The 26,904-nt window shown below is 39.5% G+C and overlaps 1 protein-coding gene across 2 annotated transcripts in view; it reads right to left on the bottom strand.

Moving 5' to 3' along the window:
* Window positions 1–26,904, bottom strand: part of ATP10A (ATPase phospholipid transporting 10A (putative)) — a 115,229-nt gene that overhangs the window by 67,574 nt on the left and 20,751 nt on the right. For both annotated transcript variants that reach the window (XM_069876232.1, XM_069876223.1), the window contains exon 2: window positions 4,099–4,303. In XM_069876232.1, the coding sequence (XP_069732333.1) occupies window positions 4,099–4,303 (205 nt within the window). The remainder of the gene's footprint in view (window positions 1–4,098; window positions 4,304–26,904) is intronic.

Here is a 26,904-nt window from a genome sequence, read left to right as displayed (position 1 = left end):
TCCAGGCCCCTCACCAGCTTTGGCACTCTTCTCTGGACACGCTCCAGGGCCTGGAGAAGGCATTTGGAGAAAGTGCTGTGGCTGCAAGAGGACGGGGTCAGGTAAGACCCCACTTCAGCAACTCCAATTTGGCAACCAGGCTCTCTATGGCAAGCAGCAAAGACCTGTGGGACTGCAAATTACACGTACGGGCACAGGGCAGAAACAGAATAAGAAAAGCACAGAAGTGGCTTAAAACAACTGTTCCTATCTCCACTCCCATTCCTTTCCCATGCCTAGAAGTGTGATGGGTATAGAAATAGCTACCCTTCATCGACCTGCTTCAGAGGCATGTGCTTGGAAGCTATCAGTCAGATCATATAAGAAACACAGAAAGGCCAAGCTTCTAAATTCTCGAGATACTGCTACAGAGACATTATTCAAAGACAGCTATAGGCAGTCGATATTTTAAGAAGAAGCTTCCAAAAACTCTGTGTTTCTTGTCCTGTGATAAGCCCATGACCGGCACGTCATTCTGAATGGGGGGCGGGGGAAGAGTTTAGCAGTGTGGGAAAGAGAGGGTCAGGACTACATAATCTATTTGTTTGTTTTCCTGCTTGAACAACAGGGCTGCAGAATGGCACAGAATCAAACAGCTATAAACATAACTGAGAGTTATTCTGATGAGTACAATGGTAATACAAAAACGTAAAAGCAATTCAACGCATGAATATATTGGGATGCAGGTGTTATAAGAGATTTGGGAAGAAAATTCCCTGAGGCTTGGTAAAGGGTTGCATTTGGTGCAAGAAAATTTTGGTTTTGCAAAGTATTTTATGAGATCTAACAATAAGCCCTCTCCAGTTTTGACAACTTACCCAGACAGGAACTGAACTTAGGCCAAAAAACAGGTATCACCTTGCTATTCCATGCTAATTGGCTGTGAGCCTACTATTCACCTATTTCCCAAGCAGCTCCCTCTACCTCACTGCTTAGTGTCTCTCAGCAGGGCAACACCTTCAAGAGCCAGTAAAAGCCTATTCTTACTGGTATGAGATGCGGAAGCTAAAGCTGCTGCATGAATTAACACTGTGCTCAGAAGGGTTTTGGCCAGGACTTTAATAAGGACAGCAAGTATTCTGCTGGATTACTTTACGGGATGCTGTTACAGAGAGGGTCTGCGACGCTGCAGTTGCTGAGGACTTGGTACTTGCAGGTGTGCGCTTTGCCTACAACTTAGTTGATGCAGGAACCTGGGTTTGGATATTTCCTGCTTTCTCAGCTATTTTAAGAGAGGGGAGGTAGTCACATGTGGTTTTCTTATAAGCTCTCTTTCAATACTTGACTTCTTGGGGCCCAGTCCTGTTTTCGCTGAAATGAATGAGCTTTCTGTCATAGACCCCAGTTTAACCCCTAACAATTTATTATAGACTTCACTGCGACTTTAGCTCAAAATCTTAAAAAAAAATAAATTAAAAATTATTTATCCATAAAATTTGGAGCACACTTCTGAGAGAGAAGACTTCCAAAATCATCTTATAATACAGAGAACAAAGACATAGAAGGAGGACGGGCTGGAAATGCAAAATGTGTTAGGTGTCTACAAAGCTGATTATAAGATATCTATATGATAACTGATTTCTTCAGTAAAGCAGGGTGTGCTGAGCAAGCTATGCCACACATACCCTGATGTAGCTGAGCTGCTTGGTACATAAAATCAGCTTTGCATCCTTAGGTAGGCACTGTTTCCTCAGTCTTCTTCCCTAATAGAGCCCAATTCAATTTCTGATAACCTGTTCAAGGGGGAGATTGCACTGCAACTCGCTTCCACACAACAGCATAAAGGTTACAGGTCTTGACAGACTGTACAAAACTCAGACTTGGAAGTCTTTAGCTGCGTGGTTTGGATCAGCAATCTAAACATTGGTGAGTATGCCAAAAATGGGATTGCAAGGAGACTCCCTCCCAGTTTTCTTGCTGTATTAATGCATGCATGTGTTTCCTGGTTAAAGACAGAAGAGTGACTCCACAACTGATGGCTCAGGCACAAATTTAGACATCGCAGTTCCCAGAAGCAGGGGAGTCTGTAGAGTCGGCAGGAACCCTTTCAGCCTGCCAGCTTCCAGGATCACACTCCTAGCGCTGAAGTGTGACTGCAGCCAGGAAGCTGGGCATCCTGACATAGTATAAGGGAATCCTCTGGATAGCAAGGCTCTTGAAAGCCAGTCTTGTGATGATCTGTGCTTGGAAACATCAATTCCTTTTGCTGTGTTTGCCAGGACCTCCTGCTGTGTGTCAAATGATCTTGGATCAGAGAAATCCAAACATCTGCTGTGGATGAGTGGAGGAACTGGTGCCTTCCCAGGTCTTTCTTTGAGATAGAGATGGGGTACCCACAAACATGAAAGCATCCCTATATCATAGAATCATAGAATCACCAGGTTGGAAAAGACCTCCTGGATCATCAAGTCCAACCATTCCTGTCTGCCACTAAACCATGTCCCTGAGCACCTCGTCTACCCGTCGTTTAAACACGTCATCTGAGTATCTCCCTGGAGCTCTACCCACTGGAAGAAATTTCCTCTCTGTGGGAACAGGATGGGTGGTTTGAGAAGCAATTCAATTAGCTTCTTTGAAACAATCAGAGTTTTTGCAACATTTGGCCTGTAGTTGATTAAGCTTCTTGCTGTGGTGGTAGCTGCCATGTCATTTCTAAATTATATGTGGAAACCTCTGATAATTAAAAAAGCCTCTAGCTCACGTTTTTACAAGCTGTTCAGAGAAAGGCTCTGTCTACCATAAAGATTTATTTGGAAGGCACATTGATTTTTATCCTGTCAGTTAGTTTACAACTTCTTTAATGCTGATCTACTTCTGTACAACTACAGGCTTCTGTAGCTACCTCTGATAACAGTGGTAAGGGCAGCAACTCCCAGTGGATCAAAATAAATCACAGAATCAGAATCACAGAATCACTAGGTTGGAAAAGATCTCCAGGATCATCGAGTCCAACCATTCCTATCAACCACTAAACTATGGCCTTGAGCACCTCATCCATCTGTCTTTTAAACACTTCTAGGGATAGTGACTCAACCACCTCCCTGGGCAGCCTGTGCCAGTGCCCAGTGACCCTTTCTGTGAATTTTTTTTTCTGAAGTCCAGCCTGGACCTTCCCTGGCAGAGCTTGGGGCCATTCCCTCTTGTCCTGTCCCTGTCACTTGAGAGAAGAGGCCAACTCCACCCTCTCCACAACCTCCTTTAATGTAGTTGTAGAGAGCAATAAGGTCTCCCCTCAGCCTCCTCTTCTCCAGGCTAAACAACCCCAGTTCCCTCAGCCACTCCTCGTAAAACATTTTTTGTATGCCAAATCTCTCTAATGAGAAGAGCTACTAGGAAAAAAAGATGTAGCTGAGTTTTAGAAAGAGTGTATTTTTTTCCTTATAAAATATGGGGAACTGAGGTTAACTGGAAAGAGGGGTGGAAGAGGAGGGCACACAAATAAATAGTATTTCAACAAGATTATTTAAGCAAGTAAAATTTGCTTTAAACAGGTAATTTCCTCTAATTATGCTGACAGTAACTGATCTGGATTTTGTTTTGTTTCAAAATAGTGCTGTTGGGGAGAGACAAGCCCTGTGAAAGAGCAGTAAAAGACCTTTTCAGCACAGATGCCTCCAGAATGCATGCATGCTGTCCCTTTAAATCTCAAGAGCTTTAATGCTCCAAGTGCTGGAGGGATATTCTGCAACACAGAGTTTCAGGCAAAATTCCTAATTGAAACTGATCTGGTTTGCTGGCAGGAGAAGTAATTGTTTATATCTAAATATCTTCTCACTGGGCAGTTCAAATGTGTTTCCAAAAATCAAGATACAATAGAAGCCATTAAAGCCCTCCGACATTTTCCAACCGCACACAATTGCCCCAAATAATTCCTATTCAAATTCAGGGAAAAATTATGGTAAAAATTCTGATACTATGATGAGGTCAGTTGTTGGCAAGTGCGAGTATTTTAATGACAACCATAACAGTAATTCATTAGCACTACTAGAAAAAAGCAGATTTAGCTGGTGTGGACTGGTGATCAGTTTACTTAAATGAGAGCTAGAAATGGTGACTTACCAGCTCTAAGAATCTCCTCACCACCTGTCTTTGTTTTAAGTTAGTTTCACCATCCAGGTTAGCTGTTTCTATATGGCACAGCCCATCGGGATCACTGGAGGAGAGCAGCAATATATCAGCAGGTATAATTTCATTACAGCGAAGCTGCACAAAGTCTCCAACTTTCACTTCTTTCCAGTATCTGCTTATGTATTTCTTCTCATTTCTGGGGAAAAAAAAATAAAAAAGAAAAAGAAAGACATTTACGGGATATATATATATAAAAAAAGGGAACAGATTGGGGTGTTTCCAGTATGATGTGGTTTGCTTTGTAAAAGGAGTACAGTGCCCTCAGAAGGTTCTCAGGTAATGTCAAGTTACACGGGGAAAAGGTGGTGCAGACTGCCAGGAGGTCACTTCCTAGTGACTCAGAACCAGGTATGAGTTCCCAAGACACACTTTAAGGCCCGGAGGACCACACGTGGATGTTAGACCTGGCTAAGTAGGGTAAGCAGGTGCTACACATGCTCTTTTTTCCCTCCCTCCATGCTCCGAGCCATCTGCCTGACTCCATGAAGGGGGGGATGCCACTGTCTGTGCTGGGTGAAAAGGAATCACTTTCAGGAGGCAAAGGGGGAACTGAGAAAAGGCTTGAATGCAGGACACCTGACTGGCACAGCTCCTGAACCTAGTCCATTATGCACCCCCCTCTGATAGCTTCCCTTTGTTCTCTATTCCCAACAGGGACAAATGTCCTGTGGTGCTGCATGTGGTATTTGGACGAAAGAGCCAAGAATCCCTATCTGAAAGAAATTCCCACTATTCATCACTAAACCTAGAATTATAAGGGCGTCATGTGCAAAAACACAGCCCCATCTTCCCTGCTGGCAAAGGACACTGTCATTTCTTTTAAGTATTTCTGCACTATCTCCATTCTGGCCATAGCACTGTCTGTTACATAGGTAATTTCTGCTTAGATACTTCGAACCTTTTACTTTGGAGTGTAATTTCTTTTGAATTTAAAGACTTACCTACCTGGAACACTGAAGTGTATGTTGTTCATCTAGACACAGCCACTAAACCTCTCTAGTTTTAAAAGTCATGCCAGTTTGCTACATTTTAATTTCTTAACTTGAGAGCACAAAGAAAAAGGAACAAGTGATTGCTTAATTAACTCTAAATAAAATTCCAGGTTTTAGTTTTGTGACATACACAGATTCCTGGCCTTTCTGTACATTGCATTCTTCTGCTGTTTTTTTTAAAGAAATCAATTTCAAAACAACCGCAATATTGACTTGATAAAATACCTCCTGAAAATGGGAAGCTGCTATTCTGACACTTTTCTAAGCAGTCAGAAGGCCTTTGTCTCAGTGCCATGTAAGCACCGAGATGGCTGTCAGTGCTGGCATTGGCACTGTCACCAGAGACAGGCTCCAGTGACAGCACTTTAACTGCAAAATGGGATTCTGATAGGAAGTGGGAGTGGTGGCTGCTATTTTGTGTTCTTTAAAGTACATTATTTTAAAATAAATCCCTTTCAGTAGTAACATGAATAGATTTGTAACCATGTGGAAACACTCAAGTCCTGCCAATGTTGTTACTTTGGAGTTACTGATAGTCCTGCGATGCCTAATTCATCCTTGTCATGCCTTCACTGTTTATTACAGGAATTTGTAACTTAATTGGATTTTATTAATGCATTTAGTCTACATACTGAAAAACAATGTGTCAGGTGCACAACAAGGATGTATCAGATCAGGTTTTATCTCCCAGAATTTCTTCACTGTCCTTTCCTAACATTCAGTTTATAAAGGGAATAATGAAAATTATAGCTGTGATCTCTATTTTGATAAAGCCTGAGAAGGATTAATAAGAACACAGTGTAAAACATGCTTGTCTAACAAGGGAAAGTTATTTACATACCAGCTATATTCCCTTCACATTCAGGCTGAACCCAACATTTAACTTTTCCTGCTGCTGAGTACGAATTGCTTCGAAACCCAGTGTGCCATAACATAGTACAAATCACCACACTGCAGATCCAAACGGTTTGTTAGCCATGCAATCTGTAACTCCAAATCCCTTCAGATGTGGCCACTGCTCTTCATCCTTTTTAACTGAATGGTGGTACTGGCTGATGTTCAAATTAATGCACAATGTGTAGCAGTACAGAAGTATAGTCAGGCTAAAAATAGCACACAGTCCCGTGCGATGCTATAAGTACTACGATTTTTTACTTAACTTCTGTTGTTTGAGATGCATTGCTATTTTACCATTTCCTTATCTCCCACATGCTGAGCAATTGCCACGATTATATACTCTGTGGCAGGAAGGGTGGATATCGGGCACCACAAGACTAAATGGCTCTGCTGGGATAAATGAAGTTGTTCAGCCTGGAGAAGTGAAGTTTCTGGGAAGACCTTATTGAAGCTTTTCAATATAGAAAGGGGTCTTATGGCAAAGATGGAGAGAGACTTTTTACCAGTGCCTATTGTGACAGGACAAGGGGCAACAGTTTTAAAATGAAAGAGGGGAGATTTAAATGTGATGTAAGGAAGACTTTTTTTTTTTTTATTATAAGGGTGGTGAGACAGTAGAAAAGGTTGCCCAGAAAAGTTATGGATGCCACATCACTGGAAGCGTCCAAAGTCAGGTTGATGAGGCTTTGAACAACCTGGTATAATGGAAAGTGTCCCTGCCCATGGCAGAGGGGCTGGGCTAGGTGATCTTTCAAGGTCCCTTCCAACCCAAAGCATTCCGTTTCAGTGAATCTAGGAACACGAGACATCCTGCACATGCACCAGGGCCCTGAGGCAGAGCCCCCTTCATCAGACATATGGGAACAACGTGGCCTGGTGTTCCATTTGATCGACTCTCTGCTGACAAGGCCCAGCAGTGGATGGAAAATTACTGTCTGTATGGAAAAAGACTTCCTAATCCTCCTCAGCCACGGTTGCTCTATGTCCTCTAGCACAGCTCTGAACTCAGACTTGTCTCACTGTAGCAAGTGAGTGGTCACTGCAAGTATTCTCCACAGAGCACAACATGATATTGTCTGAAGATGGGGTGGTTCAGATAGTGAATGCACTATAAATGCATCAGTCCTTTAGGAGCATTCCTTTAACATGCTCAGCCTACTCTTCTGAACGTACAAGTTAAGTCACTTGGAGACAAATCTCATGTCTTTACCCAATACAAACACAGCAAGTGACCCCGTTGATGCAGTTTTGCCGTTGACTTCTGCAGAGACAGGATTTTGTCATTTATGTTTTCTGTCACCTACTAAATGTGTATTCTTGCTGATATATAGCACCAGTGAATTGCAGAAGTTATATATAGTTAGGAACACAAAACTTCTTGTAAGAGAAAGGCTGTCTTTAAAACTTAAGCTCTCCTTTGTGTTTGTGAGGTGTGGCATACAAGAATGTTGATACAAATTTTATTTGAAGTTCAGGGTTTTGAGCAGTTTTGCCTCAGTGTTTCTTCATAGACATTATTCTTCCAGTCCTGCTTCAGAACAGGCCCACTTCCACGTCTCTAATGATGTACATTCCGTTGGCCTGCTGTGATAGAAAGCCTGAATTAAACACAGTATATCCATGGGTGGGTATAAGTGCATCATTACGTGTTTGGTATTGTTTTCAAATGGTTCAGTACACTTTTCAACTTCAGAGCAAACGTAACATTTAAGCAGACAATTCCACTGATCTCTTCACATGGCCAGGTGTAGAGGAAACCAACAGTTCAACATATGGACAGGAATGAATATCAGATCCCAGGGACCATCTCCTTGCACCTGCAGGCATTTAGGTAATGGAGACCACACCCTTTGTACTCTTACAGAACAACAACAAAATGCAGCAATGAGGGTTCTCTTTCCTCATCCGACAGTCAGCAAGATTTTTCCTGTCAGTGTTCTTTCTGTCAATTTAGCCGGTAGATGCTTCTGAAAGTCCTTCCTGTCTTGGTCTTTAATATCCTAAAATCATCTGCAGATTTTGCTGCCTTTTCTTTGGTAATCACTAAGCTAATAAATTAATGTTTCAAACACAAATGCCTTGGTGTTTTTCTCTGCCACTTTGCTGTTTGTTCTTGCTTTGTCCTGACTCTGTCGGACACAACTCTGTGTGGTTGAGGATAGTCCTCTGCAGTCTCAGCACAGGGCATCAGGCACTGCTCGCAAGGGACTCCTTAACAAAAGCTTTTGTCAAGTTTAAGTAAACTTCATACAACCTCCTGAAATATTTTGTCAAAGGGATCAAAGAATTCTGGCAGGAACACAGGACTGGGAGGCAGCATCTCAGTTAGTAAACCCCCTCTTCCCACAGTCTCAGGAAACATTGTCATGGATATTTAGGCCAGAAGCAAACACCTCTCAACTCTAGTTCTAGCTGCCCTCGCTTATCACAGGCCTTAAGATATATTTTTGTACCTGAAACAAACTTAACATTGATGCTACAAGAAGCCAAAGCTGCAACCTATGATGAACCACAGGAAGAGACCAGAGATACTAATTCTTATCTTTCAAACCTGGAGAGTTAGATAAAAGTCTTACAAATCAATATGCTGTCATGAACTACTGCCGTTCTGCAAAAAAGAATAGGTACTGTATTTACTCTCCAGTTAAATCACCATGCTGAGCTATTAATTTCAGACAGCTACTGTAACATGTTGGTCTGGGTTCACATATTAAAAATGTCCAGCTTCCTGCACCCAACCTAATCTTTTTCAACACATTTGCATGCAGAGAATTTATTTATTGGCTGTGGTTTAAAACCCACAGTCACGTAAATCTTCATGCTCTTCTCAGCCACAATTAGTACTGGTGCTTTCACTCTTCTGAGCATATCATTACAGGTACACATTGACTGAAATCAGAAGATGGATGGCTTAAACATTGGCTGGTGGAGCTGCATTGACATCAACACTGTTAAACAATAGCAAATGTGGCCCTGGCAGGAGTCAAAATCTGTGGAGGTTAACACTCTTTTGTAACAATGAAGTGTGATTATCCCAGCACATTCAATTTTGAACACAAAAGGGAAAGTCTGCAATTTTCTTTCTCATGTATGAACATAGAAAAAAATTAATTTAACTGATATTAAAAATTTGTACTAGTCTACTTAGTGCATATATTTGGCCTATGCTCTATTTTAAAGCAGAACAGCCTGCAATTTGTGCCAAATTTGAGATTGGCTTTGATTAACAGCAAAAACTTAACAAAGTAAAAAATATTGATTATTTTTTCTTTAAATTTCAATTTTAAATTTAGAAGCACAGAAACTCAGAAATTATGTTTTACTATTAGCCATGCTTTTCCCTCTTCTTGTGTCCTTTGCAGTACGAGCTGATAAAGATCATGCCCATAATTTTGCCTGTCTGGCCAAGTAGACATCAGCTTTTAGAAAAAGCTGAAGATTTCAAACTGTCTCTACTTAAACATTACAAAAAAAAAATTGTTTCCTTCTTATGAATAACTTTTAACTGTTTCAGTATAGTAAGGAAGTATTCAAAGTGACCATACTTAAAGTGAGATAACCAAACAACACCTAAACAAAATTTAAGAGAAAACTTCCTTCTTCTCACTCTTTCTTCTTTCTTTTTTCTAAATCTGGGGGAAATATAGTATCACAAGCAATCCTTGGTAGGAAATGTGAAGGCCACGGAGCTGTAATCTGTTCCACTTGTGTAAGACCTGCATATTACAAATTTTGTAAATTAAATGGAGAAGATAGGAATACTAGGCAATTATTCCTTGCTTCCTATACTTCTCCACTGACAAAAAATACAGTTAATGACTGGAAATAGCTGATGCAGTTTTGCTCCATCAGTTCCAGTGAGTGGCTGGGGCACCTGTGCTTCTGTGTAACACTGTCCTAGCTTAGTCCCAACATAGGTTCCTATATTAATCTCAGCAGGGCTTATAAAAGATATTTAGCAAAAGATAGAGAGTTTTCTCTTGTACCTTTTGGGGTGTTCAGTTTGGTTTACACAGCATAGCCTACACAGGTTGTAGCTGCAACCCAGACATGTTTAAGCCTCTCCAAACATCCAAATGAAAACTTGTTTCCCAGTCCAAGCCCATCCGCTGACCTGCTTTTGAAGTAACAATTGTCTTCACTTCAAAAGAAATCAGAATCCTTTGCCTCCCCTGCCAGCTGAGGTTGGTCATTGAACTAGTAAACTTTAAAAGAAACACAGCAAGAAATTAAGTCTGTTGAAAAGGAAAAGCCCTCCACAAAAGGCAGGTCAAAGAGTTGTTGTGTACAAGGCATACTTTGGAGCTGCTCTTGATGTCAGCCAGGTCCTTCCTGTCCATCTCAGGAGGCAGAAATAAAGTGAGGTAGTGCTAAAGAATGCATCAGGTACATCTCTGCCCTTAGTAACTTAAAACATGTTCAAATCAGTTGGCTACAGCTGCTGTGATAAGTGCCCTGGTTAGAAGCAAGCTAAGTAAAAAAACTCGAAGCTAATTGGCACAGCCCAAGTACAGCAGCAACTACAGTATTACAGACCAAGAAGGGGATCCTAAAATTATAACACAAGCACAGAAATCCCACATCAGGCCAAACTATCTTTAGGGAGGTTCTAGTATCAAGCTGTTTCTAAACAGGTCCTTCACACCCATACAGTTTTCCCAAATTCTCTGCTCTTTCCCTTGCCTGGGCTGGACCCCTGACTTTCAGCCCTCCACCTCTTGTCCCAGCCCTCCTGCAGATGTGGAGAGGGTTTACTCTAATTGAGCCCAAAGTGCTCTATTAACACTTCAGTGGCAAGCAGAGATTTTGTGGACCACATTGAAATACATGCAAAAAATTGCTGTGTTGTAAACAGTAACAATTACAGTTTGAAAACTACAGGTATAGCAGATCTCAGAGTTTAAATCCAAGAGCTATCTATGAGATCAAAAAATACATACACAAAGTCTGAACATGCTAAGTATCTTATGGAAATGTGTTGAGAACCATTTGGGTACGATTACAATGTTGTGGGAGAATAAAGGAAAAACACGTAGTATAAGTTAATGCCAAAGTAGGTTACATAATGCCCAGAATATGTCTCTATTCCAACAGAAATGATAACATCTGTTTCTATGAAAATAAGTCATCAAAAGGCTCTGAATCTGATATTAATCAGACAAAACAGTTTAACAGAGTGTGTTCATGAGATATGTTGAAGAGAACAAAGTCTGTCTATGACCGAAGTTTCTAGACCTCTTAATCTTCACATTATTTTAAGGGCACTTAAATTTTTCTTGTTTTCACGGATTCAAATAATCTTTCTTTTTTCTAATCAGTTGCTATAAGCAAATGCCTGTACAATGACGAGTCATAAAGGTGCCTTTTATTAAATTCACACTTTCTGAAAACTGCTAATTTTTCTGTTAAAAGTCAAACATGCTATAAAAAAGTATGTACCCAGGAAACCTCATTGATTCAGGTTTATAATGTGGAAGTAATAATTTAACTTCTCTTGGCACTGTTATCTCCATTATAATTCACTTTGAAAGAAACCTCACTATTGTTCACTATAATGAAACATTAGCTACCCGGAATAAATGATTTTTCAGCCAAGAAACTTGTTGTTGCGATAACATGAAACATAAAAGCAGAACATGTAATGAAACTTAACACACACTGAAGAAAAAGCTGTCTTCCAGAACTGATTTAAAAACTTTAACATAGTGTCAAAGAGACATCCAGTATTAATTTTTTTAAATGGCACAACTCTTGACATTTCAGTATTTAATGCCAAAAATGCTAATAAACATGTATCACCCTTCCAGTAAACAGATGTATTGGAAGAGAAGACTATTGGTTGCTTATACTTAGCAGGATGGAAGACAATGATTAGAGGCTTTCTAAATGGATATTACACAAGGAGATGGAAGAAATGGAGGAATAGCCTGGATGTATTTTGCATTCAGTCTTAAAACCTGCAAGTCAGTCATGTCCATAATGAAGCCACAAAGCCTTTTATAGTTTCAGATATGAGAACTTCTCAACAAACTAATCCAAGAAGTGCTTATCTTCATCCTTCTTTCTGAGCGTCACCAAACACAAATCTTGCAGTTGACATCATTGCTTGCTGGCACCCAGAGCAAAAAAACACAGATGCGAAAGAGAAGGCTACCTCAGCAGTGGATCCACAGCCAAGTGAGGGTCTCATCCTGAATTTCAGGACCATAATAGATATTAAGATTGAATATTTACATTACAGCGGTGTCCCAAGGCACTGCAAAAAGATTCAACTGAACTTGGTGCTGTGCAAACATGGAAGGAGAAACAATATCCTGCCTGAAAAGAACTCAGTGAAATTATACATAACTACTGACACAAATCCCCTGTATCTGTGCCTGCTCCCTAACAAGTTATGGAAAAGCGGGAACTCTTCCATAGGAGATCTTAGGCGCCAAACTTTGGTGAACTGCCAGCTCTGTGTAGAAGCTTTACAGGATCCTTGTCCTCTAAACCACTAATTAATGAAATGAGGATACTTAGAAAAATAGAGTGCCTAAAATCTAGGTGCAAGTTAGCTGCATAAATCACACTTTCACATAAATCTGCACTTTCACATTTAACAGGCAAAGTCAGCATCACAGACTGAAATCTAAGTATTCAATCTTCTCCAGTTCATCCTGAAAATTATGAAGTTTTACATTTTACTTCCATTTCTGTTCTTGTCTGGGCAACATCCATCCATGACATCCATCCCATCTGGATGTTCTCATCTGGACAATCTAAAGTTCTGTGTGAGGACAGGAAAAATATTTAAAAGTTATCCCAATACTAGCTGAGATCTCTGTGGGTCCCAGAGTGCAATGCTTGCATTTGGAACAACCAAGAAGATGCTTTGCATGTTGTTGCCTCTAAATTTTTTCTGGCTGCAATTCCAGAAATTAGCTTTAGCCTATACACCAGACTCTGCTACTTCCAAGCTCACACTGAAATAAATTGCTTGAAGATCTTGTAATGATTTAAAAAAAAACCCAAAACCACAAACCCCCCCAAAACATTTTGGCTGTAATATTATTGGAAGAATGTTGCAGAAAAACCCCAAAGTTGGATGCTACTATATATTTGCAGAACATGTTAACAGTTCTTTCTACTCTGAAACTAAGGTGTGAAACAGGGTAATATGTGAGTTACTGATCTGCAAGAATATTTAAAGCATATTTTGTTGTATTCATTTGTTAATTCTAACATATTTTATTTAACTCTAGAGTTACTAAGGAATTACTTTCCTCGCTGTCTGAGGAAATGCATTCAATTGAGATTGTAGAAACGGAAACCGCATGCTCAGGCACACCTCTGTTGATACTAGGAAGTACAAAGGGAGATTTAAAGTGTTATCCTGGATAAAACTGTGGTATATCTCTATATCTATTCAATCAGATGCCTGCACAAAACAGTCCCAGTCAGGTATGGCAAAGTGGGTAGTCATGGTTGGCTACTGCCTTGCAAGAAAAGCAAACTGGACACATCTATGGGTTTCTGTTGTGGTGATGGAAGAAGAGTCTGGCAGGATTTGTGTACAGACACTGACCTTACCTTGAATGCTAATTTGTGAATAGAAGAGGCCCCAGAATATTAAAAAGCTGGCCAAGATGTGTATCACAGTAGCACCTGGCAAACTATTGTACACTAGGTGCTATACAATGCTTTTAGAACCCTGTCACTGGTATGACTGGCTGCCCTGTGCCCTGATACAAATTGCCATTGGGGTGAGATAGCACTTCACTTGTGAGCCACTGCTCATGCTCCATCACACTTCTGTTTTCCTATCCAGCTATGGCTCAGAAGAAAGGTCAGCAGTTACGGGATAACTGGGTTCTCAGAAATTTCTTCCTAATCTGGAGGAAGAGATTTTTAATATTTACTATTATTATTTCTTCCTTGTTGCTATTTTTCCGTGCAGTTACTTAAATGGGAGAGCTATGAGACTTTTCAGAAGAGAAATTTCTTTCACAATAATTGAATCAAACATGGAAGAGCTGGATGTTGCTGCAGTTCTTGTACTGGTAGCTACAGTGGAAGAACAGCCTGATATTTTTAATATCAACCTGAAAAGTCACTTTGTGAAAAGAAGTATCAGTATAAATCCGTGGGGACCCCCTGATCTGAAGCACAAACATCTATTTCCAGCATCAGTACATCCCCAAGAGTGAAGGAGCACTAAAAGGCATTGCAGCTTAGAAGAATCCTAAATCTTCCATGTAGCTGGCAGGAGAATAGGCCTTAACTTGTATGTCAGGCTGATCTGAACATAGTGACTAAACATAGTGACTTATCCAAGGCTATATATAGCAAATATACGTAGCCTGTAATCACATTTCTGGATCACCACTTGCTCCCACAAGATAAGAATACTAATGTGAGGAAAGAGCAAACAGCCTCAAGCTGTATCTTAGTACTAGGAGATGTTTAAATTACCATATTGTTTTCAAATTTAAATAAAAATCTGAAAATGTCTAAAAGTCTGCTATAAAAGAATAACGAGGTGTTTCCCAAGAATGCTTTCTTGCTGAAGACCGATATGGGTATACCTAAACTGGGACCTGGGAACACTTCCCAATATTCATGACCGAGTACAAATGCAGAGTTGGATCCTGCATTAGACTGAAACCAAGATGAGCGTAAACCTCAATTTGCTGTGCTATAGGTCCTGATACACTTTGAATTCAGCCTTATATAAGGCTGTTTTACAGAAACTCACAAAATAGAAAAATGTTCCTTACTTCCATCAAAGAAGAATTAGGAGACGAAGCTCCATGCAAATCATATGCAGTGATATGAATCTTTGAAGGTTTGAGCCAAAACAAGTATGTCTATGGATGCAAATTTTATATTCAAAATTCTTGGTGAGAGTAAATAAGAGAGATCCATATTGAAGAAGTGAGAACCACAAAATGCAAAACTCTACTATTTAAAGGAAATGTAAGATGACTTTAATAACATTTGAATAGTTCATATTCAACAACCTGACTGTTGTTGTCACCTACATATAAAAAATTCAGGATAAGAATTCACTTAATATTTCTAATGTCAATTTGACTACACTGAGAGTCCCTGTTTTTACTCTATCTGTTGCTTCCCCTAAATTAAAGATGTTGTTCTTCATCTCATTAATATTCCAAGCTTACTGGAACCAGTCAATGAGTGTAGTTGAATATGAAATACTAATCCAGAATGCTACTTTTGTTTTCACAGAGCTAAAGGCACTCTTTTCCTGTCCCACTGATTTATAATCAAAATAACAGTGAATTATAATCAGACCAATGGCATTATGAGGTACAGTCAGGTACTGCATACAATAAATCTTAACCTGTTAACATACTCATTCAGAGACCATGTAATTAAAGGGGTCTGCAGGGAAGCGAGTCATCTTCGCTACTTGTCCACAACTACTGGACTATGATCAATAATAAGGACAATTTATAAAGAATGACACATCATCACTATAAATTTTTCACAACAAAGTATGTATTTCCATCATAATTGCCACAACAATTTTCCACACATTTTAAAATTAAATGAGGCAGTTATAACCTGAATATTTTCAAAAGCTTGTTGGCTGTCAGATGTGTACATATTTGTACATATTTTAAAAAAATGCACACTTATAAGTATAAACTCTTCTTCATTATTGCCCTACTATAAAGAAATAGTGTCATTTGTGAACACTGTTTCTTGTAAACTCTTTTAAAATTCATTTTCAAGAATTTAAAATCTAAGTGGGCCAACTAATTGGAATGGATAGTGTGCTTTGTCTCTTTTTACATGAAAGGGTTGCCTCATCAAGCTCAATCTTTCTTGGCAATGAATAAATAAATTATTTGCAAATATTACTCTCACAATTAGAAAAAGAAGTCTGTGCATTATTGTCACTTATATTTTACTGAACTCCAAAACTAGGTGGTTTGCATTTGTACCTTCTATGGGGAAAAATTTATAAAACATTGACATTCAATACCTTAGAAAAAAATACATTTCAAGGTCTTTACTGCAGCTGAAAGAAGAAAGGGACTGCCTGCAACCAACTCCGCTTTGGAAACGCCCAGAAACTGAGCTCAGAACAAGCAATTACAAAAAGACTGCTTATTGAAAGGGTTTGAATAATGGAGGGGGAACAAACATGTGTTAGGCCACCCTGTTGGGGCAGAAAAAGATGCATTCAGCAGCCTGTTTTATACTGACACTAAAAAGTTTCTGTCACAACCTCTAGGAAAAAGCTAGCTTAGAAAGGCAGGAAAATCAGTTTTAAAAATGAACTTCAATACAATCACTCAATGTGCTATTCCAAATTAAACCAATCTAGTCCTGCAGATAAAAGTTACAGGCAGAACAATTGAAATTTTTTTTTACCCTGAACCCTTCTCCCACAACTTGAAGAAATTAAAAGACAGAAGAAAATCTGAATCACAACTTTTTAGAGAGCACATAGATCTTCAAATTAGCTGAATTTCAACACACTCAAAGTCCAATTATTAAACTTCCTTTGCAGACTCTTCTCTTTCCCTTGTATATCACCATTTTCAACTCTATTACTCAAATCTGTTACAAAGGGTTATTTTTCACTCCTCTTCTTCCCATGACAAAAAAACCCATCTCATCTCAAATGCCTATCCTTCTCTCCACAATGCCAAACTCTTATCAAGAAGTTCATTTCCAATCTTCCCTCCATCTTTGTTCCAGACTGGCTTTTCTACAAACACTTTACTTCTCTATCCTCAGTAGTTAATGACTTTGAACCCAATGGTTCCTCTTCGCTACATCCAGTTGAAAGTTAAGTCTTCTTTAAAGCACCTTCCTTCTCCTTATCTAGCTTTTACTACACCTCTGTAGATCATGAACTTTTTTGTTGGCACCTCATGATTGATTATATATACTTTTTATGACTACTGTTATAATTAAAACACTTTTCTGAATATTAAATGGATTGCATTTAGTTCAATAATTGTGGGGTTAACTAAGGAGAAGTTCTTTCCTTGTAAAGAAGACACTTAGCTTGTAAAACTCCTAAAACCGAAAATCATGGTTGCAATACTCCAGTGATGTGGGTCTTACTCATCAAAGGAAAATAATCTTTTATTTGCAGGCACTAGTTTAAAACAAGTTGCTTTGTAAACGCATAGTACAAATTCTGAAAATGCTTTCCTGACTATGCTCAAAAGAATTTATTTCTTCTGTAAACATATGTCAAGAGTTACTTGTGAGCAGGACAGAAATTTGGTCTAGACACCTTCCAACACACAGCAGGTCACTCTGTCAGCATGCTGCTGGCTTGTGTACTGCCTACAGCTTGATCTGTCTATGGAGACAAAAGCCATACACCACTGGCACCTCCAGAAACTACTCTGCTAGTTGAGCTGTGGTGTTACAGCAAGAGTGTGGTGTGAGAAAGATGTATAAATTCTTCAGGGCTAAACTAAATATTCTAAATTATTTTCTGAGTATAATCCAAACAAATATGTGTCCTTGATGTTTTTAGACTTATATTCAATTTATTTTGCATAAAAATAAGCAGAATGCTTTATGGAAGACAGGAAGGCATCTTCATGTCATTTTTTGTTTAAGATGAGAAAAAAATTGCTGTTGGCCCAAAATCTTGTTTGAGAGCTCCACATACAGAGCATCATTTTCCTTCATCTTTTCAAAGAACAGGACAAAGCAGAGACAGTGACACCATCTTAATCTGAAAGGTGGTGCTATAGGAAGCCCCAGAGTCTTCCTGTGACTACAAAGCATGCCTTCAATAAATACAACCCGATAAAGTCTAAAATAATGGAAACCACTGTGTTCTTCAGGGGTAAAATTGTCCGTTACATATTTATTACCTGCAGCAAACTTGAAGTCTTACAGAGATGAGCCAGGGGCTTCTAAAGTAAAAGGAGCCAACAAAGAAACACCAGTGAAATACCTCAAAGGAATTAAGGGGTATTCCTGTAAGAAGGTCACATGGCTGGCAGTCCACCTGAAGTGCCTCTACACCAACGCACACAGCATGGGCAACAAACAGAAGGAGCAGGAAGCCACTGTGCTGCTAGAAATCTATGACCTAGCTGCTATTACTGCAACTTTGTGGGACGAATCCCATGACTGGACTGTGGCTATTGATGACTACAGGCTTTCAGAAGGTACAAGCAAGGAAAAACGAGTGGAAGCATTGACCTGGAACATTGGCTGGAAAAGTAGCACAGCGAGCTGTAGGCAGTCTGCAGTGCTTTGGGGATAATTTCTTAAGCTAGGTAGTAGCCCTGCCAGAGGAGATGCGACACTGGACCTGACAGTCACCAATGCAAGTGAGCTAATCAGTGACATCAAAACTGGAGGCAGCCTGGGCTGCAGTGATCATGTGCTGGTAGAGTCCACAGTCCTGAGGGATATTGGTCAGGCAAAGACTAAAATCAAGACTCTGAATTTTAGAAAAGCAAACTTCCAGCTATGCATGGAATTAGTCAATCGGACTCCCTGGGAAAACTCCTCAGGGACAGGGGTGCAGAACAGAACTGGCAGATCTTTAACGATGCTTTCCATAATGCACAAGAGCGCAACCTCTCTCCCCACACCTCTTGACTGGATGGACTGCAAGGCAGGGACTGGTGGAGCAAAGTCCTTCCTACAGTAAGAGAAGATCAGGTTCATGACCACCTGAGGAACCTGAACAATCATAAGTCTATGTGACCTGATAAGATGCATCCCAGAGTTCTGAGGGAATTGGCTGATGTAGTTGCCAAGCCACTCTCTGTGATATTTGAAAAGTCATGGCAGTCAGGTGATGCACATGGTGACAAGAAGAAGGGGAACATCACACCCATTTTTAAAAAGAGTAGAAAGGAGGACCCGGAGAACTACTGACCTGTCAGCCTCACCTCTGTGCCCAAGAAGATCATAGAACAGATTCTCTTAGAAGCTATGCTAAAGCACATGGAGGACAGGGAGGTTATTTGAAACAGCTAGCTTGGCTTCAACAAGGGGAAGTTCTGTGTGACCAGCCTAGTGGCATTCTATGATGAAGTGACCATATAAGTGGAGAAGGGAAGAGCTACAGATGTCATCTACCTGGATTTCTGGAAAGCCTTTGACATGGTCCCCCTCAACATTCTTTTCTCTAACTTGAGAGAGAGATGGATTTGATCCATGGACTCTTTGGTGGATGAAGAACTGGTTGGATGGTCACAACCAAAGGGTAGTAGTCAATGGCTCAGCATCCCAATAAATACTGGTGACAAGTGGAGTCCCTCGGGGGTCTGTACAGTAAAATTTTTCTGTATTAGTGGCTTATATGCCTATGAAGACTGCAAAAAACTGGCCTCATAATCTAAAAGCAGAGGTAGGAACAGAACCCAGTTTCTGCACTAAAAACTCCTGTAAAGGAAATAACTACAGTTGGAGAGATGCTTGTTTCTGTTCTCACAGGATTTGGGCTCCCTTCTTCTATGGCCTCTCTTTAACTACTAAGCTGTTGGATGCCTATCTGCTTCAGAAAACACCTTTGCAAATCCTAGCAATATATCTGTATTATGTAAAGCTTTTTTTTCTCTAGTATTTCATATGGTGTGATTCTCAACTGTTCATTCAAATGGTTTTATGGCAATATATCTAATATGAATTTCAATATATGAAGTCAGTCATATCACAGAAATCACTGCTGTGTCTCACCATACCCTACCTTTATAGTAACCTGGAACACCACCTGCATTAATGATACACAGAGATGATTCTATACTAACTGATGTTAAAATCAGCAATAGCCACATATAGTCCCCAAGTCATTAGCACAAACCTCAGAAACTTAAAATAAATAGGAATAAGCTTTCACCAGGTAAATTGCAGTATTTGCTGTTTTATTGGTTGTATTATCTATTATCTGTGCTTTAATTGTCCTGCCTCATCAAAAATAAGGTATTATTAACTAATAGGATTTTAGAAAAAGCTAAACAAATTATTAAGTACAGATACTAATAGACATGTGAGGGAAATGAGGAGGCTGGCAACTACATGGCTTTAATTTAACAAAAACTTATATTTTAAGGAAAATGAAGTGGATATTTCAATTACAATTTGTAACTTCTGATAGTCAAACATATTAGTGAACAAGAGGAACACGTTTAAGTAAGTGAGGGAATTATTATTGCAATTAAGTTATCAAATGAAAATATGTTCCCCACTCTCAGAACAAAACATTTCCCAGTGTTTCATTTCCCAGTAGAAAATATCACCTAGTTAGAGCACATAGCATGCTTATTTGTGGCTTTCACAGACTGCCTTAGTTCACTTGGTAAAGCATCTTGTTCTGTACATTTAATGACATATAAAACTAAAGGAACAAGTAATATTTTTCAAGGTAAAATATGTATGATACATCCTGATGCTCTTTGTTATGAACCACACCACTTCCACATCAGTTCATTTGATAAACATTACAAAAACTGTGTAGATCCATTTTTTCTGCTTTGATTTAGAATTAATTTGAGCTTTTTTTTTTTTTTTTAATCATTCTGGAAACTGAGGATGGTGAGACTGAAAAGTCTTCCTGAAAGATAAACGTACAATGATATAATACACAGATGGGGATTTTATAATTAGTATCGTTTATCAACAGACTTTCTTTCTCTTATTAGAGTGAATTTTATGCAAAGAAATCCAGCAAGTGAAAACTAAAGAGCAGACTGTATTGTTCCAGCTGGTCAACCCAGATACAGTAGTCTGAGTCTCCTTCAACCCTCAACAGAGAGGTAAGTGAAACATGGCAGTAGATGGGAAAGTGGGAATGCAGCAGGATCCCAATTTTCAGTGAAAATGTTTTATCTTTTTACATGCACACACTGATAGTTATCTTTGAGTCAGAAAGCTTCGAATGATTTAATCTTGCAATGGACAGAGTATTCTGTATTCAGTTTAATGACTTTAAACTTCAACCTTGAGCTCAGTGGAGCTCTACCTTCTGACAGCTATCACTGAAGTAATCCAGTATTTTTTTGGACTTGGCTGCTCATGGCTCAGGCTAGATTTAGTATTTCCCCAGCAAAACATTACAAGATATGGCAAGCTATGGAAGCCTACACTGTATTTCAAAACCTCTTTATGTCAAGTGATTATTTATTTGAACTGGCATGCACAGTACAGCTTCAAAATGAAAGGATTTAAGTATGGGTGTGGGAGTCAGGTGATGCTGGGTTTACCACAGACTGTTAATCTGTCCAGCAAGGCACTGAAACTGAGACAGCCTTAGCCAAATTCCAGAATCTACCAGTTACAAATTTGCACAAATATTAGGTGTCAAACTAGTGACAGACTAGGTCAGAACTGACTGATCAGCCTAAACCAAGGCAAGTTGTGTTTGGCATGAGGTCTCTACCATCACCATCTGAAGTCCAGAGAAAATGAACAATGATGGCTCCTTGTTTTCAAAAAGGAAAAACAAACCAAAACAAAACAGAACTACTAAGAAGTAGAAACCAGTACAAGTTACCAGGTCATAAACCACTGAAACAAAATTATTTTAAAATAATGTAATCTTATTTTTAAGAAATCTGCAAAAGTAGATAGGTGGTTTGCATATTCTCCCCGAGTGTCAAACCTCCCTATATCAAAAAAACTGGGACATTTAATGATGTTACTGTCATCTTACTTTCAATGGAAACTTGTCTTAAGGCCTCAGGATAGACAGAATGTACTTCAATAGAAGACAGAATATCATCTCTAAGTATCTATTACTCTGAGTCTAATATAACCTATTGCATATAGATCAGAAAATGCAAAAAGGTATTTCTCTAAGATTGATCAATTTCTTTGCGCAAATTAAGAAATTAGCCAAAGTTAAAGCCCAGTAATAATGTCTACAATCTATAGAGGTGGATTCTCTGATTCCTTTATGTAAAAACGTATGACTCCTTTTTATACAAAGACATGCACTCCTTTCTTCAAGCAGCATCAAATGCTTTTATATTTTTCTAAAATATCTTAATGGAAAAATGAGAAGAGATACAACTGTCTGGGGACCATGACTATTTTAACTGCTGATGTGCCTCATTCAACTCTATGCCTAAAGTAGATCACTTACTAAGGTCACCTCACATATCTTTGTACAGAGGAATAACTCTGTAAATAAAACTACTGATTGTGTTCTACTGATTATTTATTATTAGTATTATTATTTATTTATGATTATTTATTATTTGTATTTAGCTCATTTTTAAAGAAAAAATATGCTGGTGCATTCTATTAAAAACTCTGGAGTTGAGGGAAAAGATCTGGACTTCTGCAGTGGCTTCTTAATCGAAGTGACATTATGAGACATGAGTGTGGATTTCACCACCAGTGTAACAAGGGATTATACATATATACCTAAAAGTCTCACTTTTTTTCTAACTCTAGAAAATCGTTGGGTATTGTGAGTTTCAAAATTTGTATTCCTATTTTTAGGGTGACAGTATAATATATCAGGAAATACATTAGGCACCAGAATGAATAACAATGACAAAAGAATTACAGATCTCTCAAAGAGTTACAGGTCACAATTCTCACTGATGACAATTGCAGATTTTTGGCTGGCCTCTCTGGCAATAAACAGCTGGAGAAAAACACCTGCAAGGATGCAATTCTGAATGTGATTGTATTTCCAAACGCTTAAAAGTAGAAGAAGAAAGGAGAGTACATAGAAGTCTGACTCTAAGTGCTGCCATCAATATAGTATTTCACAAAATCTTTCTGGAAATGTTACTTTTAATAGTATCAGACATAAAGAGCAGTGTAATATGGCTTATAAATTACTAGAAGGGCTGTTGACATAGGTTAATAATAAATGACAGCATGTGGAGTAGTGAGAGAGTCACAGAGGAGTGCTTGATTAGCTCCAGTTTTAGTCACCATCAAAACTAATGATCTGTAGGCAGTGGTATGCACCATGGTAAACCAGACACATCGAATACATGGAGTAAAGGACGTACCGAAGTTATTTACTATCTGCTTTATTGCCTAGGCATAGCCATGTTAAATTAAACTGATGGTTTTATTAGCACTTGGTTGTATATAGTCAGTTTTTAAGACAACTCCTCATTTCACAAAGAGATTCCTAATTCAGCCCTTGCAGTAAGAGATTCCTAATTCAGCTCTTACAAGATACTTGGGTGAAGTATAAGACTGCTTACCGCTGTAAGCAGCACTGAGAAACCCCTCTCCTGAACACCCTCTGGAAATTATTAGTAAGAAGAAGAAATGAAGTGACCTACTAAATACAGCACATAAGCAGGGGCTTGCAGAGCATGGGTGGAAAAGGGTGATAATACCCTCTGATCAAGTCACAAGTCTAGATGACAGAGATAAGGAGGTGAGAACACACAGAAACACGGGTCCTGTGCATGCACAATGAGAGTGTGGATGGCAATGCTATCTTGAAACACAAGAGTTGAAGGTCAGCACAATTTGTAGCTAAACACAGAGATGATCCTATCACCTAGCAGGGGGTTCTACTTCTCTTACCACTCTGCAGTTTGAAATACTGCCAGGGACCTCCACAGCGGAATGAAAGGGATGAGAATCTGGGCAGAGTTCAGAGAACACAAACATGGAAAGTTCTTTATGAGGAAATATAAAAATAACTAACTATGTTATAAAGTTCATTCAAATCATCTACAGAGACGTGATAACCTTACAAATACTGGGAGTTGTTCTGTGAAGGAGGGAAAGCATGTGGTACAAAGGGGTACAGACAGAGCAAAAGAATGGGCGTCCATCAGGTGTTTCACACCTAAGTAGCAAATACGCTAACACAGACTACTAGACTGGGACTACTTGACCAGGACTACTGTTGTGGCCAAGCACCACAATATCCACACATGTCAACAGAAGTTGTGTTTTATCTACACTTGAGGAAGGGGAAGGCTGGATAGCCCCATGGCTCATCCTGAGCACTATCACAGCAAAGGCAGTGGTACTTCATGCTTTCCCTGCGCTGCTCTAGGAAGATTCTGCAATGGCTTTGTGTGTTTTGAGTACTGTTGGGCCAAGTTGAATAGCTATCCTCTGCAGCTCACTACAGACTGCTCACCACTGCCTTCCTGACCACTCCAGTTGCTGGCACAACTGCTGGTGTGGCTGTTTTTTAGGTCAGGTCAGTTAAATAAAAAAAAAGAAACCAAAAAGAATCTCACTACTAGAACTGCTGGAGCTCAGCTGGATGATTTTGACCAAACTGAGGTAGGAAATGACCATAAAAGCAGTTAGGCTGAGCAGCTGAGGGGGTGGAAGAGGGTCCTGGGGGTAACCACATCTGCAGGGCTCAGCTGCAGCTAGAACAGGATGTGTAACCACACTGCTGTCCCCTGCTCTGTTTCAGAGAGCATGTTTCTGCCAGAGGAAAGCAGTTCTTTCTCCAAACCTGTTCAAGCCCTCTCAGCTAAGAAACCATCAAAATTGCCAATAATTGTGATGGTCTGTCCACTGCCCACTAAGTCAAGACCACAAACTATCTGACATTTCAACTGCTATTGGTAAATAGGAAATATTCCTTATTGTTACTAGGCTGCACAGGATTAACAAAAAGAAAAAAACCCCACAAAACATCAATCAACCCTGAATAAGAAACTCTAACATGTTTTTGATCCCCTGCCTCATCCAGTTTTTTACCTTAACCAAGTAGGAAATGAAGAAAACAAAACCAAACTCCCTGACCCCTTCACACTCTCCAAGACTTGTTTTTCTGGGGTTTTACCAAGCCTGTAGCTTACAAGTGAGGTATTAAACAGAACTGCTGAGTGAAGATGTCTGTCATGGACAAGTATCCTGTGAAACTGGTAGCCCAAACCCAAACCAAAGTGCCTCCCACTACAGCTACTATCTCTGAGAGCCACGACCTTTCAGCGATCCAGCTTTGTGCCTAATGGACTGCAATACCTTCAGAATAGTCTGTTAGGAGGATAAATGAGTTTAATGAGTAGTTCCATTCTGGGAGACTGCCTCTGCCAGTATATTCTGGGTTGTGTGGTTCATTTCTTAAACTACAATAATATTCCCTAGTAAAAAGAAGGACAATTCTTGGCTGCAGGGTGGATACTGAAGGTGGTTTTCCTAAATAATAAATTAGGTCAGTCTTTAAATAAGTCATCTCCTTCTCCCTGGGTAAATATTTACTCCTTCCAAGCTAATATTGGGTTTATGTGTCTCTCAATAACTTTGTTCTGTTCTGTTTTTCATTAGGAGTTCTGGAGTCAGCCATGACAGAAATCTACTAGATAGCTTGAGGGGATTAAAAAAAGAAACACCACAAGGACAAAAAAAATCCCTTGGGCTTCTTGTTTTCAATAGAACCAGCCTCTGTTAACTCAGTAGCTAGGCACAGCACACATTTTAAGGTAAGTTATTTTCCCAACAAAATAACCACTGGAACAAACTAAAACCAAGAATATCCAAATGTAACTTAGCCATTGGAAAGCAGGAGTTTGCATTTTCAAAAACACTTGATTTATTAGAAATTGATTTATTAGAAATTAGAGAGGCCTTATACTTCCAAAGCCCAGGGCTTCAAGAGGCTGGTGTGTCAAAGACAGGGAGAAAAGTGTTACTGCCAGGGCACAAGGCCCTGCTGTATACGGCATTGTCACCCAAGCTCAAGACAGAACGCAAAGAACAGGTATCAAACTATTAGAGAAGGACAACAGGGATTAACTTAGAAGGAAAAATTAAAGGGAGAGCTATTCCACAGCAAGCAGTGAAACTTCAAAATGTCTGATGGCAGTCAGATCATCATTTTCATATGTTTGATGCTTTTCTGGTTTTAAACAATTTTTGTTTTAGACCGTTGTTCCCTAATGATTTTAGAATTTAAAAGTGTTTCATCCAGAATGAAGAATAGCTTCAAGGTTTTCAGTGATCAAATGGAGGGGAAGACTATTTTGTGTCCAAAAGCTTTTGATTTCGTTTTGAGCTTTTAAAATGATCTAAAGTTAAATCAAAGAAAAATTCCTTTTCACCTGCCTCTGCTTGGTTTTCTTGGTGTACAAAGCAAAGCCCAGAGAGTGGCTCTATTGCTTCTATGACAGCAATCATGAGAAGAAGAGAACAGCTACTTAACCACCAGGGAAATCCTTGGATAAGACCAAGTAGGTATAAAACTGTCCACTGAAAACTAAGGCTGGAAAGACCTTGATTTCTAAGGACTGGGAAGGTAGGGCACCCTTCTCCCAGCAGCAGACTGGACAAGTAGAGCAGGCACTTTAAGGCAGAGTGTGATGCACTCAGGGAGGAGGCTGTTCCTCAGGTAGCAGGGACAGGGCATAATGGTCCACTTCAGCCACACAGTAACATAGTTTCTGAAAATGAAGACCTTGACACTTCACACCCAGTGAACCCTATGCAACCTTGTGCTTTGACTTGCAGGCACGCTGCTGTCCCCACTGTGCTCAGTAAGGCATTGATACCTATGCCTCTCCAGTGCTTAAGTAAGTGTCCTTGTTTTCAATGTACTGAGCACCAGCAACTTGAAAACACACCATCATACGGTCAGCTAAAAGAGCACACAGAAGCTTATCATCAGGTATTGTTGTCATTCTAAAGAAAGGCTAACAACGAGACAAATGGAAATTTCATCTTTTACCCTTGCATTTTATAACAAACGAGCATTTTCTAAACGCTATTCATTCTTTCTTAATGTTGGCAAGCATAGAGCAAATAGGCCTGGTATCAGTAAGCCTTATGTGCAACAAAAGCTAAGCAACAGCACTGTAAGTCAGGTTAAGTTCTCAGCAGCTTGTATGATGAGAGTTTTGAATGTCAGGTCTCTTGTTCTGGACCAAGTACAAAGCTGTACATGTTTGTTCTTTCTGCG

This window comes from Phaenicophaeus curvirostris, chromosome 1, assembly GCF_032191515.1.
Source record: "Phaenicophaeus curvirostris isolate KB17595 chromosome 1, BPBGC_Pcur_1.0, whole genome shotgun sequence".
Taxonomy (NCBI): Eukaryota; Metazoa; Chordata; class Aves; order Cuculiformes; family Cuculidae; genus Phaenicophaeus; species Phaenicophaeus curvirostris.
Note: the sequence above shows the minus strand (reverse complement) of the source record. Positions and strands in the feature narration are given on the sequence as shown.